Source organism: Rattus norvegicus, chromosome X, assembly GCF_021556685.1.
Source record: "Rattus norvegicus strain SHRSP/BbbUtx chromosome X, alternate assembly SHRSP_T2T, whole genome shotgun sequence".
Classification (NCBI taxonomy): Eukaryota; Metazoa; Chordata; class Mammalia; order Rodentia; family Muridae; genus Rattus; species Rattus norvegicus.
The window spans coordinates 125,255,058-125,273,479 of NC_141554.1; the positions used below are offsets into that span (position 1 = coordinate 125,255,058).

At 47.9% G+C, this 18,422-nt stretch overlaps 1 protein-coding gene across 2 annotated transcripts; it reads left to right on the top strand.

Annotated features, from left to right (window-relative positions):
• The first annotated feature begins 11,784 nt into the window (after positions 1-11,784).
• Positions 11,785-14,343, top strand: Rhoxf9l1 (Rhox homeobox family member 9 like 1). Of its 2 annotated transcripts, NM_001433273.1 has the most exons (5): positions 11,785-11,893; positions 12,078-12,109; positions 12,242-12,537; positions 13,162-13,207; positions 14,109-14,343. In NM_001433273.1, exons 1-5 carry the CDS (start codon positions 11,812-11,814, stop codon positions 14,202-14,204), a joined length of 552 nt encoding a protein of 183 aa, NP_001420202.1. In that variant the 5' UTR covers positions 11,785-11,811; the 3' UTR covers positions 14,205-14,343.
• Positions 14,344-18,422: the final 4,079 nt, after the last annotated feature.

Consider the following 18,422-nt stretch of genomic DNA (forward strand, 5'->3'; position numbering starts at 1 on the left):
TTAGTCATTAAGTATTTTAGCATCTCTGAAATGTAGGTTCTTTTCTCCTCATTCTCATAATGTCATGTAGGATGCCTCATGGTGCATACACATACCAAATATGCCACAGAGAGCATTCATTTGCATATATGTCATGCCCATGGTCTGAATGTTCCTTCCCATGCTAGTATCCTCATCTGATTTCCTTCTCTGTCTCTATGGATAAACAATAAATGACAGGGGTTGGCTTGGGAGAGCAAGTTAGGAAGCAGGCACACGAATCTGCCATGCATGCACAACGAACGCATCACTGGTGGACAGTAAAGTTGATGACGGCAGTGACCAGTGTCTTTTGATCAACAAAAGAGATCCTCCAAAAGCATTCCTCTCAAGAGACATTGGCCTTGTGCCACTTCATTTCATTTATTCTTGCCTGGATTTCAAAATGCTGCACCGGGAGGCAAAAGAAGACAACAGAACCTTGACAGTCCAGAGTGCATCGATCCTCAACCCCGTACCCAAGCTCCTCCCTGCACGCATGCACACGGGATTCTCTGATTGTGTTTAGATTTTCCTTCTGAGTCAGAAACAGGATCTGAAGAAGCAGCTGGGGGAAAAAAGACAAGTGAGCTGCTTTTGCAACTATGAGAGGGATCTGCACTGTGAGGCATGTGAGGAAGAAGGACGGAGGTAGGGATCTCCCAGGGACAACCAAAGTAGTGATACCTGGTTCTGGCCTTGTTGGTCAGTTAATGAATTTGTTTCAGGCACATCATCCTTCCTCCACTCACATTAAGGCCCGGCCTGTGACCATTAGGTCACATCACGATTCTCTTCATATGCACTGAGACTCAGTCTCATCTGTTAATAAATCATCGAAAGGTGGTGCTGTACCTGAATGAAATGACTTCCTAATATATCAAATCAATACTTTATAGAAGGTGAAATAGTTTTGATTATAACTTGCAGGATGGATTTTATCTTTTACATCTCAAATTTCTTTTATATTTCTTTCGTGTGTGTGTGTGTGTGTGTGTGTGTGTGTGTGTGTGTGTGGTGTTGTTATTGTTCTTTGGTTTGGTATTTCAAGACAGGTTTCTCTGTGTAACAGCCCTGGTCATCCTGGAACTTGCTCTGTAAAACAGGCTGGCCTCAAACTCACAGACATCCGCCTGCCTCTGCCTCCTGAGTGCTGGGATTAAAGGTGGCCACTACCACCACCCAGCCTTTCTTAACCTTCCTATACATTCTACATTAAAAACTCATCTACACACTCTTTGTACAATTTTTAAACAACTAAAATCCAATGTATCTAATAACTATATCCAAATGGAGTAGTTGCTAACCTGGCTATGTTGGATCTGGATGTTGTTGACACTGAGGGCAAAGGGCCATGAAACCTGGGTAGACCACCCTCTGCCACTTGGACCTGCAATGTGATAAGTTATGAGTTACTGAAGTACCAGGACTCAGGCTAATCTTGCTGGCTTTGCCTCTTCTGTGTACTATAGAGAACCTTTGTCTTGCTGTGTTTTCTCTCAGCTTGTTGGGTGACTTCAGGGTGCTTTATCTCCGTTTCACTTTCCCTGCCTGCAACATAAGGGTATTTATGGCTGGGCCTGGGCAGGGCCTCTACCAGGCCTCTCGTGCTGTTCCTCAGACCATGGAATCAGAGGTTCACCCGAAGTTAGCATATGAGACATTAAAAGTGTTGTCTCTGTGGGAAAGTGACCTGTCCCCGATTCCATGGAGGATGGTGGTCTATAGTACCTCCAGATGTGCTCCAGTATGCAAATCTGTGGAAGAGCTGTGACTGGGGGAAGGGCTGCCTTTCCATCTTACTGCAACTTGCTGCAGGCAGTGTTCGTCTTTGTCTGTGTCTGCCGGTGAGTAAGCCCAGCACTATGTACCAGAATCCCCTGCTCAGAGTACAGATGGATATCTACTCACCGGCACCACTCCCACCATGGTTGGCTACAGGGACTGTGAGTTTCCAGTGCCTGTCCCTCAGGAATGTCTGCTGATAAACTCCCAGAAGACCAGACCCCATTATCAGCAACCTAGTGATGTGAAACCACTTTGCTCATGGTGCCTAAGGGAATATGTGACTGTAAGAAAGGACAAAGGCCACCGCCTGAACCGGATTGAGGCAGTCATCTGCTTCTCAGGGTGTGGTGTGAGTGAGCCCCAGCAGGAGGGTTTGTCTCAAGCTTCATTGTGGTCTTAGCACCCCAACATTGCTCCATTGTTTTCTTGTGAAGACCTGGGTACAAGTACTGTAGCTGAGAATTCTGTATCGGGAAACCACAGATTACTGTGTGAAGAGGTGAGAGTAGAGGCTGAATTTTGGGCCTGTGACCTCTATCAAATGCAGGACTATCCAGCTTTGTTGCCACAGTGAAGCTAGGGGGATTGTCAGAGTGGGGCTATGCACAGTTCAATGCTGGCATAAGAGTTCTGCTAGTGGGATGGTGATTCCTGGCCCTTGGATTATCTGCCTGGTACTGGCCAGGGCTGCAGTCAGGATTGTGATCTGAGTCCCTGACAACCAATCTTCCCCATTCTCTGAGTCATGTGGTCTTTGTCTATTCCCTGAGCACAGCCTCATGGTAGGGTCACTGAACTCTTTGGTCCCTATTAAGCTTCCCAACTCTGGGACAAGGGCAGCTAGATGGAAGCCGGGTTGCCTTCTGAGGCTGGGGGATGGGGAGGAAATCTCTCAAAAATCTAGGTGTATGGGCCAGGTAGAGTCTATGTAGGGAATCACAAAAGGGTCTCATGGGGTCTCCCCAAGGGCAGGGTATACTCATGAGTGTGCGTGTCCTCTCCAACTTCAAATAACACCCGTACCTCAGTTTACCCATCTCTTAGACAGAAACGGTAGTACTCAACATCACTTCCCACACAGCCATTGGTGCTTATAGTAGAGCCAGTCTTTCTCCATCAGCCCTGCCACGTGCCTGAGCTAACAGGTTGAGATCAACACGGATTTTTGCATCTATTCAGCTTGGCCTTAGGACCAGCTGTCCATGGCCTGAGTCCTGGATTCTGCTATCCTATGTCACTGGCTGGTAAGCTGAATGGGTCCGTTTACTCTAGCCAGATAGAAATAGTGAGTAGGCAAGGAAAAACAATTGTTCCTGGGTTTAGTGCTGCAACATCACAGGGGAGAGAACAAGGGGTATCTTCCTGTAAAGCCATCAACAGTCTAAGCAGCTAGGTCTCCAGGGGGAGGTTTTCCACCATCTCCCCTAGGTGGGAAAAGTTTCAAAGTCATTGAGAGTTTGCTGAGGTCAGTAGTATAGGGGGCTGCACTTTCAGGAGCCAGGACAATCAGACAGGAACCTTCCATGATGTCCTCAGTGTCCTCCGAGCAGTCGAGGCTGCTGGCAATGACATGAAGAAATTGCTTGGCTTTCTGGCTTTCTGTTTGCTCGAGGAGGCTGCTTAGGCAGCACGGGAGAATCCTGCAGTTCTTGATTTGCAGCAAATGGTCCCATTTTCTAATGTCTTTGCTGTCATACTGGGAAGCAAACATTAGAACCGGTACAGATAACCTAACTCTAAAGACCTTTTACCCACTACTGGTAGTGATTGTGGAATAGATTTTAATACCTCTTCAGCAGTGCTTTAAGACACCTGTCCAGTGCCTTAAGAGGAGGTAAATCACCGAAAGTACACCATGTAAGGCCAGACCATTGTGTGCTGGCCTTATGCTTGGGACACCACTCTTTTCTTTGGATCAGACTTAAAACTCCCAGCCCATCTGGCCATATGGAATGGCATTGTCTTGGGAAGTCAGAGCATAAAGGGATATCTTCCTGTGGGAGGTTGAGAAAGTAGGTGGGACCTGCTTGGTTCTTTGCAGGGCTAGCGGGATGATGAAGTGCAAGAAGCTCATATCCAAGGAGGCTTCATTGAGAAGGCAGCCCAGAAGTGTGCCCCAGGAGCCCGAGTGCTCAGCCAAGTGTCTTCTAGCGGGGTAAAGATTATGTGGGGGCCTGTTGGCTAGTCTGCATTCTCTTCACCACCGTGGGTCCAATGGTAGGAAATCAACACATGGTAGGTTCCAGTGCCTCTAAGGAGAAGCCTGAGTCTGTTCACAGTTGATGGGAGAAGGCAGACAAAGTGGTCTGGAGGTTCCCAACAAAAGTTACTGCATAGTGGGAGTTAGATTTTTCTGGGCTGGTGTGGTAGAATACACCTTTGTGCACGCTGTTCCCCAGTTTGTTTTTGATTTTCAAGGGAGCATGTTTGCACCTCCAGAGTTATGTCGCTGCTGTCTATTTACTCTGAATTGAAACATTCAGAGGAAACATTCAGAGAGGTCAGAGGCTCTGAAAAGACTCAGAAAGCTGAGGCGCATGGTGGTGAATGTCTTTAATCCCAGCACTGGGGAGGCAGGGGCAGGCCGGTCTCTGAGTTTGATGCCAGCCCTGAGTTCCAGGGCAGGCAGGGTGACACAGAGAAACCCTGTTCTCAAAAAAAAAAAAAAAAAAAAAAAAGGTACTCAGGAAGCCAATCACAAGAACCCTTCCAAGGGTTGTAAAATATGTAAATGAAATTCTGGGGGGAGGGGACTCTCCAGAACAGGTACCTGCAAATTATACAAAGAGCTCCAGGGACACAGCTCTCATGAGCTGTCACTCATGCTACAGTGGGACTTTCAATGATACAGCTACATCTGAGTGACTCATGCTTTTGTAACCTCACGTCTTCTCCTATTTGAAAACCAGAATACACTGACCGGTTGGTTCAGTAGGTAAACCACATATTTGGTTTACCATAGGTGAATCTGTGAATCCCTATAGTTGGCTTATGTCTCCTCGGAAAAAGTCACCCAACTGGTGAAGGCCCTGCAATCAAGGCCCTTGAGCAGAGCAAGGGCAAAAATTGCCTTTTCTTGCAGTGAAGAGGCAGTGCAGAGACCTTCGACACCTAATCAGGAGCCAGAAATCCTGCTCCAAATCCTGAGTTAAACAGGCAGAGAACTTTTCAAAGACTGGAGTAGAGAGCAGGCCCAGGCAGGTGGCTTGGCTGGCTGGGGTTGATATGAATAAAAGGGACACCTAACGGTGATCCCGATGGCAGGAGATGGGAGTTCTACAGCAACAGCTGCAGCTGAAGAAGTAGCTGACTGAGGCTGGAGACCACTGGCTAGGGCCCAGTGGCCTTACCTTCTGGGCAGCAGTCACCAAACAGTAACAGGCTGTTAGACAGCTCACAGGGACAGTCAATTGGAAGGTCCTAGGGGACGATTGTGACAATCAGGAACAAACCAAACCAAACCAAGCCCCTCACCTGGCTGGGGAACAAAAGTGAAAAGGAACACACAACACACCTTTGATGCTTCTCTTCTAACCGATATGAGCCCGTCCCCACATCTGTTTAAAAATAAAAAGCCACACAGGTTTTTGGCTAAAGCCTGACTGTCAGCTGGCTCCTGCCTCTAGTCTGGAGAAACTTCGGAATCCATCTCATACATGGAATCCAGTTCTCCTCAAGCTCTCGGCACCAACTGGGATCTTGCCTCCTAGAGGGTCATCAGAGAAGGAAGATTGCTCCTGAGGCCTGCTAGAGACAGGCCCACTGGAGACAAACCAAGGTGTTCTTCCTGTTCCCATTCCTGCTCTGAGAGACACTGCTTGATTTGAGATCCACCATCACAGCCACGGCCTCTGAGACTTGTTGCTTCAGTCACAAGCAGGGCAATCCCTGCAGCCTCTCAGAAGTGCTAGAGATAGGAGATCTAGCACTTCGGCTACACAGTGGCTCACTCTCTGCAGATGTGTTCTGAAAACGATGGCTCCCAGTTGGTAAACTGAGACTCTGAGAATGTGCTGTTGGGACACTATTTGGTGGCTTGGCTAGTCACATGGAAGCCTGCTGAGAACTTACAGCTGAAACACTACCAACATCTCCCAATTGGTTGTCATCCTCTTTCTATTTCCCCACTCAGTTGTCCACTCGGCTGTTTAAAGTGTTCCGTTTGGAAAATAAAAGTTCCTCTTGCTTTGTTTTATATTCCCTTCACTGAATGTCCACTTTATTCCTGGGGGGAGGGCAAGACAAGAAACCAAAATAACAATAGCCCATCTCGGGAGTGTGGGGGGTGTGGGAGAAGGAAGGGTTTGTGGATTTGGTATCCCAAAGTACAAAGCATCCTGATCCGGGTGACTGTTGTTGGGGGCGGCTACAGCTGGGACTTGTGGAGGCCTCTGCTGCTCCAGGATAGTGACATGGGGCTAGAAAAGGAGTTAAAGAGTCCATGTGGCTGGGGACCCCAGAGTTTCCCAGCGGTAATGCAAGCTGTAGGCTGGGAGAACAGTGCACAGGGACTCCTGGAAGCTTGGTAAGAAGACGATGCTAGGGTTCTTGTAAGTATCCATGCCTTCATCTTGCCACCAACCCTCCTTCAGCCTCTCAGGCATTCATTCACATAGCAAAATGTTGGCACACTGCTGTTATCTGGAAGCAAGCCAAATGCCCACCCTCTCAGCCTTAGCAGGTTTGGTGCTGGTACTGGTGGACTGCCCTCTGTCTTACCTGGGGTGGGGGCCAAGTTACCTGCCTAAATGCTTCCTTGCTCCCAGCAATCTCTGCCCACAGGAACACATCCAGTACCAGACAGACCTATACTTCTCAGAGGTCCTCAGGGATCCCCAACACAGTAATAGGATGTGCCAGCAGCAGGTTTGAATCACACACAGGAGGGAAAAAGCAGGCAATGTGCACAGGATAGGGCCCCAGAGTTGAGTTTAAAAGAGGCACATGCCAGGAAGAAAGTCAGAAAGAGCAAAGGCGGGGCAAGGACAATGTCTGGTAACAAATTCAAATGGAAAACGAGTCAGGGAAGGGCATCATTGGGCAGTGGGCAGAAGGGCAATGGGCAACTGTGGGCAGTGTCTGAGCAGGGGAGCAAGTGAGTTGGGTTGGAGCTTGGGGGAAGATCATCCTGACTGCACGGGTGAGAGCATGATAGCTTATGGTCTGCAAGATCATCTAGCTTCAGTGAGAACTTTATCTATGGAATCAATCCCCTGATGATGGACATCAAGGCCTTCTCTAGATTTCCGGTTAGACATAATTCCTCAGTGAGTATCACTGCCAAACTGAAACATGTTGAACTTTCACAATCAGTCTCTACTGGTGAGTTGTCTTGATGGACGTCATTAAAGAAGTCAAATCCTCATACCATCACACCAAGGGCCTATCATGGAGCTTGGTATACCAGTCTAAGCTTGCATCCAGGAAGAACAGGTCTTTCTCTGTGAGCATGGGGGTGTTATATGGTCAGCTGTCCACATACCAAAAACGATTAGCACTAGGAAACATCTTTCCTGGTCTTTGAGGCTCACAGAGGTAGATTTAGGGTTCTGGAGATTATATAAGGGCCTGAGTTTCCTTCTGCACACTGAACTCTGGTTGACAAGACTGACCTGACATGAGAAATCACCAGCCATGGTCCTCCAGTCACACCTGTAGCCTGTGTCACTCCTGTACTGGTTCACATAATCACTCACAGTCACAGGAAATCCCCATCCCCCTGTATTGTCTTCTGACTACTCAGCAGCCTTTCTCTGGGACCCTGCTGGGTGCCTCCAGCCCCAACTTTCTCCTTGGGGCACATCATTTGTACACCTATCTCTCCAGCCCTATTTCCTTTTAGTTAGAGGAAATACACCTATTTGCCCCAGCTTGTCCCCAGACCCTTTTCATTTCTATCAGAGGCATCCTTTTCTGGACTCACTTCCACCACTCCACCCTTTCCTTCATGACTGTATTATCCTCCTAGATGTCTGCCCACCTACCTCCTAGTCCTGACCTCCCTCTATATTCACTCATGTCTCTTTCAATCACATGTCTTTCACAAATATACTAAGAAGATTTCTTACTGACGGATGAGACCTGTGACCAGGGGCTGGACCTATGGCCTGGATACAGCATGCCAAAGGGATTAAGTAAGACCGCTCCAGGGCCTGTGGCTGGGAGAGAGCATACCAGAAGAGTTAATTAAGTAAGAACACTCCAAAGACATGCGGGTGATTGAAAAGTAGGATCCCGGACCTGATCTGCCCACTCCTTTCCTGGTTCAGAGAGGGGCTTACTATTTCATTTTTCCTCTACATACACGTGCACGCGCGCGCGCACACACACACACACACACACACACACACACACACACACCCCAAAGAGACAGACAGACATACAGACAGACAGACAGACAGATACAGAGAGACAGACACAGACAGAGGCACAGAGAGATAGACAAGGACAAAAAAAGACACAGAGACACAGAGAGACAAAGACAGAGAGAAGAGAGAGACAGAGACAGAGCTCCCACACACAGCTGCTACTTAAGCTGCAGTTGCAGCTTGTGTGCACTAGATGGCAGCACATGGCTTTTATGTCAAGGGGTTAGGAAGATTCTAGAAAGACCTGGTTTTCACTTGATGGTCATGGAGTGCCAAGTAGAGAAAAGAAAAATGACATAGTGAGCTGTGACTAACTGGGAAGTTCAGGGGTCACTGTTTACTGTACCGTGAGCCACAAAGGCCTCATAGGAGAGCCAACCTGGACACAGCCAGGTCATAAAATATCAAGAGTCCCTACTAATGCTCACCATGGATTTGTGGAAGATGGCTCAAATCTGGGAAAACTTCCTCAATTATTATTCTTTCTGTTTGTGATATTATGTCATAGTACGGATAAAATTTATCAAAGAATTCATTCTTCATCAATTATGCTTTTTCTTGAAGCTGGTGACTTGCTTTTTTCTAAAATTGCTAGTTTGAATTCTCTTAAATTAGTGCTCTTACTGTAAACTTAGCATTGTCTTGGCTTTTAGATAGGCAGTGAATCAAATTTTTGTTTTCGTTTTGTTTTTAAACTCGTGCTTGTCAATAAAATAGACTTACAATTCACTCCGTTTCAGCTCCTGGCTATAACTAGGTTATAACCACTTTCCTTTTATAAATTCTATTTTTCTGGAATGACTCTTACATTCTGAAGAGTATCTTCTGTCTAGAGGATGGGTCAATGGGATGGGATAGTTTTGACTACAGATGTTTCTGCATGTGTGATTACATGTGAATGTGTCTGTGTATAAGCCTGGGTGTGGGCATATGCATATGCTGACAAGGTAATCCCTCAGGAAAAAACGCTGCTCAGGTAGGCTAGTCATTTAATAACTAGGATGAGCTGAGTTGGCTCGGAACTCCAAAATCACATTTCTTATCTTAAAGCAGCAGTTCTCAACCTGTATAGGGCACAATCCCTTTGGGAGTCTAACAGCCCTTTCACAGAGGTCAACTAAGACCATTGTAAAACACAGATATTTACATTATCCTTCACAACAGTAGGAGAATTACAGTTATGGAGTAGCGACAAAAATAATTTTATGGTTAGGGGTCACCACAACATGAGGAACTGTATCAAACGAGGTCACTAATGAAGTCATGGCATTAGTAAGGTTGATAAGCACTGAACTAAGGCTTTGAATATATAACCAAACAAGGAATAGACACAAGACTTCATTAATTCATGTCAGTTCCAGAGTCAGTCCCAGAAGATTACTTAAAATCACTTGTGACAGTAAATTGAGCTCATACACACCTCAGCTGTTCCATTGTAAAAGGTGCACATGGGCATAGGTTTCCTCTTCCAGCAGGAATAAGGGGGATTAAACAGCAGACTGCAGGTTAGCATTGGACTTCCTAGGGAGTTAATAGAGTACAGAGCCTCCCCTGGGTCCAACAGGAACAAGGCCAGGAGGATCAACAGGAAAGGCAGAGATAGGTGCTGGTTTTCAGCCTCATATAGATAACAGCTTGAAGCAGAGCAGGTCCTGGTGTTTACCTATGTTAGACAGTCCCATTGTCGACACCATAGGATATCTGTGCTGGACAGCATACTGAGTCCACCATCAGTGAACCAAACCTCTGCATAACTCCTGTGCTAAGCCCAGGGAGGAAAGTGCCAGCAATAAAACATTAAGTCCAGTGTCAGTGTCCTGTGACCTCTACAGAAAGGAATGGCAATGAACAGACTTGGGGACACTGTGAATACATGATTGCTTACCTGTTCCCTCCAAACCCTGGGAGCAGCATCTTGGAAAGTTTATCTCAGAAACCAGGGTTGATACCGATGCAGTGGCTAGGTCTCTGTTGGGAGTGAGAGCAAAGCACCCACGTTCAAATTTGCAAGTTGCTCACATATGTTGGAGAGATGCTAGGGCTACAAGGACTGTTAGAGTGAAACAGTCAAACCAGAACCACTAAGGATGACAAACAAAGATTGAGCCAGCTCAGTGGGAGAGCTACAGCCTGACAAGAAGAAGAAGAAGAACCAGGCTTGCAGCTAGTGTCAGCAGGCCAGCCAGCCCACCAAGTCCTAAAGGAAGGCACACATGGCACTCTGTTTCCTAATGGAGCCCGGCTTATACAGCAGCAAATCATGAGAGTAAGTAGAGACCCTCTAAGCAAGCCCCTCTCCCCGTTTCTAGAAAGCCATCACAATGCTCAGAGAGGCACGGAGAAAGGGACCCACAATCAGAGCAGCTTCTTGGTAGCTGAGAGAAGAGAGAGGAGTAATAAAAGGAGACTGGAGGACCTGACATTTCAGAGGTTGCAAGGCCACTTGGTGACTAATGTTGATCAGTCAATACCAACAAAGACCACAAACAGGGCCTGGGACCGGGAGGATTGGTGCAGCCACCCTAACTACACAGGCAATAGGAGAACAGAGCTCGATCGTTTTCCTGCCTGGGCCTGACCAAATGGATCGTCCAGTGTCTCAGTCTATGCCATCCTAGAGAACTAACCCATGTCCTAACAATTACCTCAGTCATTGTCCAGGCACGGACATGGTCCAATTACAAACAAAACCCACTAGATGACAGAGCTCAATGGCATTTTTAAATTTGGGGAACATCACCCACTCTGGGGATTTCTCACAATTTTCCTCAATTTCTCTCTTTCTTGGTAAAGCTTGTACCCAGAATTCCTTACTCCACGTGCCTTTGACCTTCATACCTGTGAGACAACAACTTTGGAGCCAGTACCCAAGGCAGATCGTTGGGACACCCCGAGTCCTTGGGTCAAACACAGCTAGGCACAGAAAGGTCTCTTCCCACGCAAACACTCCATGAGAATGAAATGGTGAACACTGGAGGGATTCAGCCCTGTTGGGAACACAGTCTCTCAGGACGATCTTGCCCTGACCTTCTGGAATATTTGGCACCACACAGAGCTATTCAGGGCAGCACGGTCAACCCAGGGAAAGTAAGATCGTAGTACACGATGTGGGTCATACAAGATGGAGTCTAATTTGTACCACTTTATTAGCGGGGGTGTCCTTGCCATTTGGTTTGAAGGGCATTTGTATAACTTAATAAATTTTAATTTATTTAATAATTTAATAAAATTATTCGGTAGGGCCCAGTGGCCTGCTGAGCTTGAGCATGTCTTTGTGTTATTCCCTCTGAATGGATCTGAACCTTTCGGGCTTAACCAGGGCTACAAGTGTTCGCTAAGCAGCAATTTAGAGCCACGCGATCAGCACCCGCGCACACACTGGCTGCGTTCCATTTTTAAAGCACTCTGCTCTTCGTAGCGTATACTGCTTCGGCTTGTGGACCTCACGGAACAAGCCCACAGCCACTGAGACTGTGCCGGAAGCCAGGCTAGAATGTATCTCTGGACACACTGTAATGTGGGTGAGGCGCCTTCCGGGTCAAGGATCGGGGCAGATCTATATATTTTGGTGCCGGAACGTGTGGACACCAGGTTGGAAGCTTCTTAGGGAGCAAGGTCAGATCCAGTGATTTTCGCCATGGACACTCCTCAAGACAGCTGCCAAAGTTTCCAAAAGTCTCTGAGTCTGGGAGCTGAGGTGGACCCGGAGCAACAGCATGGTCAGTAAACTGGTTCTGACTGGACTTTGGTGAAATTCGGGGAGAAACGGTGGTAGAAAGAGCAGTGGACATGCACTTCAGTTCGGTTACCCAGCTCTGCTTGTGGTCCCTCTCCGGGCTTTCCAGAGATCCCTGGGCCATGAGGCTAAGATCTTTATCTCTGTGTCTTCTTTCTGTCTTTCAGGTGGGACTGCAGTGGTCTCAGAGGCTAGAGAGGTAGGAGACCAATCACAGCGTTTAGTGGGCGGGCTTGTTCAGGGTGGGCTTGATCAGGGCCAACCCGGGCAGGGCCAGTTGGCTGGAGGCAACCTTCCTCAAGAAGAGCCTGCTGAGCTCAGTCTCGCTCAGGACGCCACAGGAGTAGGAGAGGAGGGAGACGAGAAGGAAGAAGAAATGGAAGCAAGATATGCTGGTGATGGTGCTTACGGCCCCGAGGACAACAACGTCCAGCAAGAAGGTGACCAACACCCCAATGATCAAGAGCAGCCTCAGCAAGAGGCAGCCATTCCTGAGGGCAGCAGGGGTCAACAGGCTGGGAACAACTTGGCTCACCCGCGGTACAGTCGCACGAGGTTCACCCCGTCTCAGCTGCGTGATCTGGAGCGCCTGTTCCAAGAGACTCGCTACCCCAGCTTGCGAACAAGGTAAGCGGATGGGCCTGCTTGGCGCCTCATTTATAGGTAGTGAATCCTGGTCCTTTGGCCCTGTCTGATTTCATGTAGAAATCATGGCACTGGTCCTGTACTGTCCCCATGCAATTAGTACCCGCCCTGCAATTACGATCGTCTGCCTGCAATTAGGACGGTCCGCCCGCAGTTAGATCAGGGAATAGGGATATGGAAGCTATGCGGACTGGAAACAAATGTGTTTTGTTGCCCTGTTCAAGATCGGGAGATTTAGACAATGCTTGGTGTTCTAAATGACTTTGCAGACCTATGGGTGAGAAGTCTGAGGCGTGGCCGGGAACAGCAGGAGGGATTCCACCTCGGGTTACACCTCCGCCATTGCTTTTCATCCCGCATGCGCTCTTTACTGACTTTTACATTTTCACTACACCAAAGAGGCATCTGTGTTTCTGGGGATACTCTTAAATTTGGTCCTTGAAAGGAACCCATTGCTAAAGCTAGGTTGAAGGTTACGAATAGTGACTGTAAGAAACACGTGCGTGCTCACCAGTGTGGACTGAAATATATAAAACCAAATAAGACCTGTCCTTACATACTTGATTTCCACCACAATGCCTAAATGTTGGAACTTTTTCCCTTTAGGAAGGACATCGCACGATGGATGGGAGTGGAGGAATGTGATGTGCAGGTAAGAATCCCAAAAAGAGGACACACTAGGGCTGTTGCTTTCTAGAATTGTAGCAGAAGAACAAGACTCTGAGTTGCCTCCCAAGGCTGCGAGACGACTACACAGCCAGGCTACGTTCAAGATGATACCAGGCCTCCATTTTCTCATGCAGAAAATGCCAACTGAGCCCAACAAAAAGCTAAGAGGCTAAGGGCCTTTGTCTGTCCTTCGGGACAAGGGGAAAAACCTATAGTCATTATTCTGGGAACCCAGAAGGGAAGCACCAAGCAGGAAGAGGTGCCCTTTGTCTCATAAAATATGTGTTCTGGGAGCTCAAATAAGGCCAATACATTGGAACCTCAGCAGACTGCCTCTGGCCTTCCTAAGGTTGTTAAGTGGAGGGGGCAGGGTGAAGAGTTTTTCTTACTTTTCCACAGCAAGGACCAGGAACCACACCCATGAGCTACATGTGAATCCTTTCCTGAAGAAATGCATCAAAAATATCAATGATAGAGGAGAGCCAATGTTTTGGTTCCCTTCCGTGGTTGAAAGACTGGGTGTGGTGTCCCATATTCTAAGGGGCTTCTTGGGAGGATCTTTTCATTCTTTCCGTAAGAATGAACCCTGTTACCTCCAGCATACTCAATCATCAATACACCCAAGGAATCCCTTCAACTCCTCCTGGGGTTAGACCAATGAACAATTAGTTTCTGGGCATTCAAAAGATGTAGTGATTCTTCAGGGTGGGGGTGGGGGTGGCTCAGTGCAAGAGCATGGGCCTAGCACACACCAGGCCTTGGGATATGTTCAGAATACTGTCCCAACTGTTATTGAAATGAAGTGGGTGTATAGGCCTCCAGGATAGGTACATTAAAGATGATACTGTTCGCTGTACTAAAGCATCTCTGTCTCCTGCTTATAGAATTGGTTCCGGATGAGAAGATCTCTTTTCCAGAGAAGCAGGAGAGTGCTGCTTCTCTGCACTCTGCAACCATTTCCCCAGAACAACTCTTCCTGAAGATTTTGGAGCAGCACTTGAGTGCCAACGCCTGTCCCAGAGCCACATGAGGAAGGCTTCTTCTGAGCCACCCATAATGGCCATGACTACCTTTACTTCCCTACAGTTATTTGAGCAATAAAGACGTGGATTCTAAGTATGTTGGCTCCAGTGTCTTTGGTATTATAAAAATATGGGTATAAATATTTGAAGGATAGAAGTCACTCTCAGACGGGACACATAGGCAGAGTGACAGGGAGGCCTTGGTCGATGAAGGGACACTGGCAAGGTACAATCACTGCCAATGAGGGAACAAGTTATTATAAGAGGGGAAAGGGAAATCCCCTGTGAGAGGCCAGTTTGTTTCTAGACATGGCTGTTCCCAACCACACTCCACACTTGATCTTAGCCAAAAGGCGGAGGAGCAGCCACACTCCAATAAGCTCTCTATCCCCCCCCAGACAGTGTTGGAAATATCCATGGGGCTATTAATGCATAATAATGGTTCGATAGGCAGAAGGAATGGGACATTATATGTGCTGCCCGCCCTATCTGTGGACCTTCACGGCACTAGTGGAGCCATGCTGGCCAGAGGTCCTGTTGCTCAAAGGCAGAGGAGAATCTGTCCATGAAGGCCAGAGGGAGGTTTCTGTCTCCTTTCTTCCATTAGGTCTCGGTGGGGAGCATATGGTCCCACCCTGACCTGCTCAGCAAATAACATGACAGATAGGCCTCTGTCTGTATTTTGTCACTGGCCTTGAAGAACCCTCAGTACAGGAGATTTGGTGGTTTGGGGTGTGGGTGTGGTGCTTTCCTTCTTAGCAGCTCTGGGTGTATAAACAAGGATGAGCCCCTAGCAATGTTCCGGCGCAATCAGTCAGTACGGAGAACTTGTAACACTCTGTTCAACCACATATCAAGGATCTTCCACACTGGTCCATACCTTGTGAACAAGGAGAATGATAGAGATATCATATTTAGACCTGGGTATTAGGCAGGAGGTTTAGGGACAGATGTAAGATGGCGCGGACTTAGAGGTCCCCGCCCTTCTCTCCTGATCAGCAGACTATGCTTGCAAAAGCCTGGCTTTCCAAAAGCCAAGTTTTCTAAATGCCCACACGAAAGCCAGGGGTTTGAAAAATCCGTGGAAAGGCTAGGATTTTGAAAAGTCCAGCTTTGCAGCTTTTGAAAATCCCGCGCAAAGGCCAGCATTTTAAAAAGCCCGCGCAAAAGCCAGGCTTTCGAAAAGCCCGCCCAAAACGCAGGCTTACAAAAGCATGCGCAAAAGCCAGCCTTTGGAAAAGCCCGCACAAAACCCAGACTTACAAAAGCCCGCGCAAAACCCAGGCTATCAAAAAGGCCGCCCAAAACCCAGGATATCGACAAGCCCGCCCAAAAGCCAGGCTATCGAAAAGCCTTGCCCCGAAGCCAGGCTTTGGAAAAGACCCCCCATAAGCCAGAATTCACGAAAGCCCGCGCAAAAGCCCGGCTTTCCAAAAGCCCACACAAAGCACTGGAGAAAGCAAGCCCCTAGTTCCAGATTCCAACGTGGCCAGTGTACCTAAGATCCACCCACAGGGCCCCAAATTCCCTAAATAAGGCTATGACCCCAGTACCTCACCAACACATCACAACTCCCTTCACTCCCCTTAAAGAAAGCTCTACCCCAGCCCAGCCTTGGTACTTCACAGACCCCATCCTGTAAGGTCAGGAAACCTTCCCTAGAGCTGCCCCTATAAATCTGCCTTTCACTATGCATTCGTTCCACTCATTAGGTCTTAGGAGAAGCCATTCAGCAATTACTGCACGTTGTCCACTTGTGAGTCTCTCCACTAACAAACACCAACCGCAAAAGACATGTACTCTGAGCTGGTCAGGAGACATTTTGTATTTGGTGATGTGAAAGGCGGGCAGGGCCAAAATGTCGGATGATCTAAGTAGCCGTTGCACACGGAAGGCTGGAAGAGGGTCAGGAGGGAGGAATGAAGTCTGAGCAGAACTCTTCCCTCAGGCTGTGTCAGCCCGTTGAGCCCAGGGCTTATCTCCTAATCACACAGGGGATTGGAAAACTCTGAGAGCTGTTCTCAGCCTTGGAAGGGTGTGGTCGGAGGACGGGGGGAGGGGAGCAGTAGTTTCCAGGGGCTTCAGGTGGTCTTGGGGACCCCGACACCCAAAAAGCTTCCATCTTCCTTCCACCTTCCATGGGAGAAAGACCCCACACCAGTGAGGCTTCCTCTTTCTTCCTGACCACCCACCACCACCTGCTGCTCCTGCTGCAGCTGCAGCTGACATTCAAACCAGGGCCACAGCTCCCACCTGACTTCCTCATGGCGTTTTACAACCACTTTTTCCCTAAGATAATCACCAAGTTCTCATGGAGGGGAAGAACCTTGGAAGCACAGGGAGTAAGAGACTTGGGTTCACTTGGGACCCCGAGATACACAGAGGAAGGATCCCGGGCTCTTGGATTGACATTTCAGCAAAAGATTAACTTTGAGAGTTCCTTTTGGGAACCTGCCACCCATCTTCCAAGTACAAACTGTTATCTTCAGAATACTTGACTTCCAGGCTGCCTCTTCTGGTGCCGTCAGCCATTTCATAGGGCCCAAACTCCATGAAATGACAAGCGCTGGCTTCGGCTTCCCCTGCTGTAGTCCACAGTGTGGAATGGAGATGTGCCCTTGACACATCTATGCTTGACATCTCTATGTGGAGACAGGAGGAAATGTGGACAAATGTCTACTAAGCCCAAAGGAAGGGCCTGAGCTCTTTCCTTCCTGTGTTGTAACTAGCTCTCCCGTGTCATGAGACATTTCACCTCCATTTGGAATGTCTTACATCTCCTGGAGTTTTCCTCCCTCTCCCGGAGGAGACTGCAGCACATGTGTATCCAGCAGCAGACCCAGTCCTGTTCAGGCAAGCTCTAGGGGACCACCGGCCTAAATCAGTCTAACTGAACTTCCTACCTTTTAGATAAGGGGTCCCTTTGCTGTACCACACAGTGCTGTGCAGGGGACCATTTTGAGTGTGTCTCTGAAAAGGCCCTTTCATAAAATACGGCAGAGCTGGGTGGGAAACCAGCTAATCGGGTGCTCAAAAGGGTTCTCCAAGTCTCATCAAAATGCCAAAGCTCCCCGGGAATCTGTCTGAGGGATAGAGCTTCCATTGACACTGGAGGAGAAGGAAACCTTTCTGCTGATCATTGAGGAAATTTTGTAAATAGTGCTTCATCCGGCTATCCAAAACCCACACAGCGCTTCCTCCCGAAGGGTCCGTGGCCTGTTTCCAGTGAGATTCTTTGGGGACTTGGCTTTATTGAGGACAGTGCCACATCTGGCAGAGGCTCTGATGGACCAATGTTACTCTTCGACAACCAGAGAGTGCTGACGGTATATCCCCATGCAATGGTCCCATCCCAACTCCTGGATCTTTCTCAGAAGCCGTTTCAGCCAAAAGTGGCAATGCTGTGTCCCTGCTTCGATAAAAGCTGGCTACTTCCTCCAGAAGAAAACTGACCTGGTTCATTCAGTTTATGTCTGCAGCTCATTGACAAGGCTTTCACAGTTCTCGGGATGATTGGAGTGCATATTGATAAGTCCGGAGATCTGATCTCCAATATATTTATAATCCCTGAGGGCTGTCCTGCCATGAACAGCTCTATACACAGCCAGGTGGACACGTCTATTATCTGCCGTTTTAATCAATTAACTGATCATGAGCAGGGATCTCTATAAACACCCGTGTTATTTGGGGGGCTGAGACGCTGGGAAACTACACACACTAGATCACTGTGTTGTAAAGGTAATGATGGGACACATAGTCTTCAGGATAGGCTGGGATACATGAGAGACTGTCACAAATTAAAAACAAGGACACAAACCACAGGAAAATGTTACATTTACTGGCTCAGGTCCTAGTAACACACCACCATTATCCACAGGATCCTGAAACACATTCAATCAGAGCAGTCCCTCCGCCCTGAGAACTACACAAAACTTCCTCTGTTCCCTTAAAGGGTCTATAGTGCCTACTCTATAAAAATATCATGTCAATATACCTTCAGCCCTGAGGTGTTTATCTACATAACTACAGCAAGAGGGCATTTGCCAACGCAGGATGCCATCTGCAGATGTGAGAAATACTCTAGTGTTTCTTTAACAATGTCTCCGACTAAGAATCTTTACCAGCGATCTGGAGTATGTTACCTTTCTCACTGGCAGCATTGGGTAACATGCACTC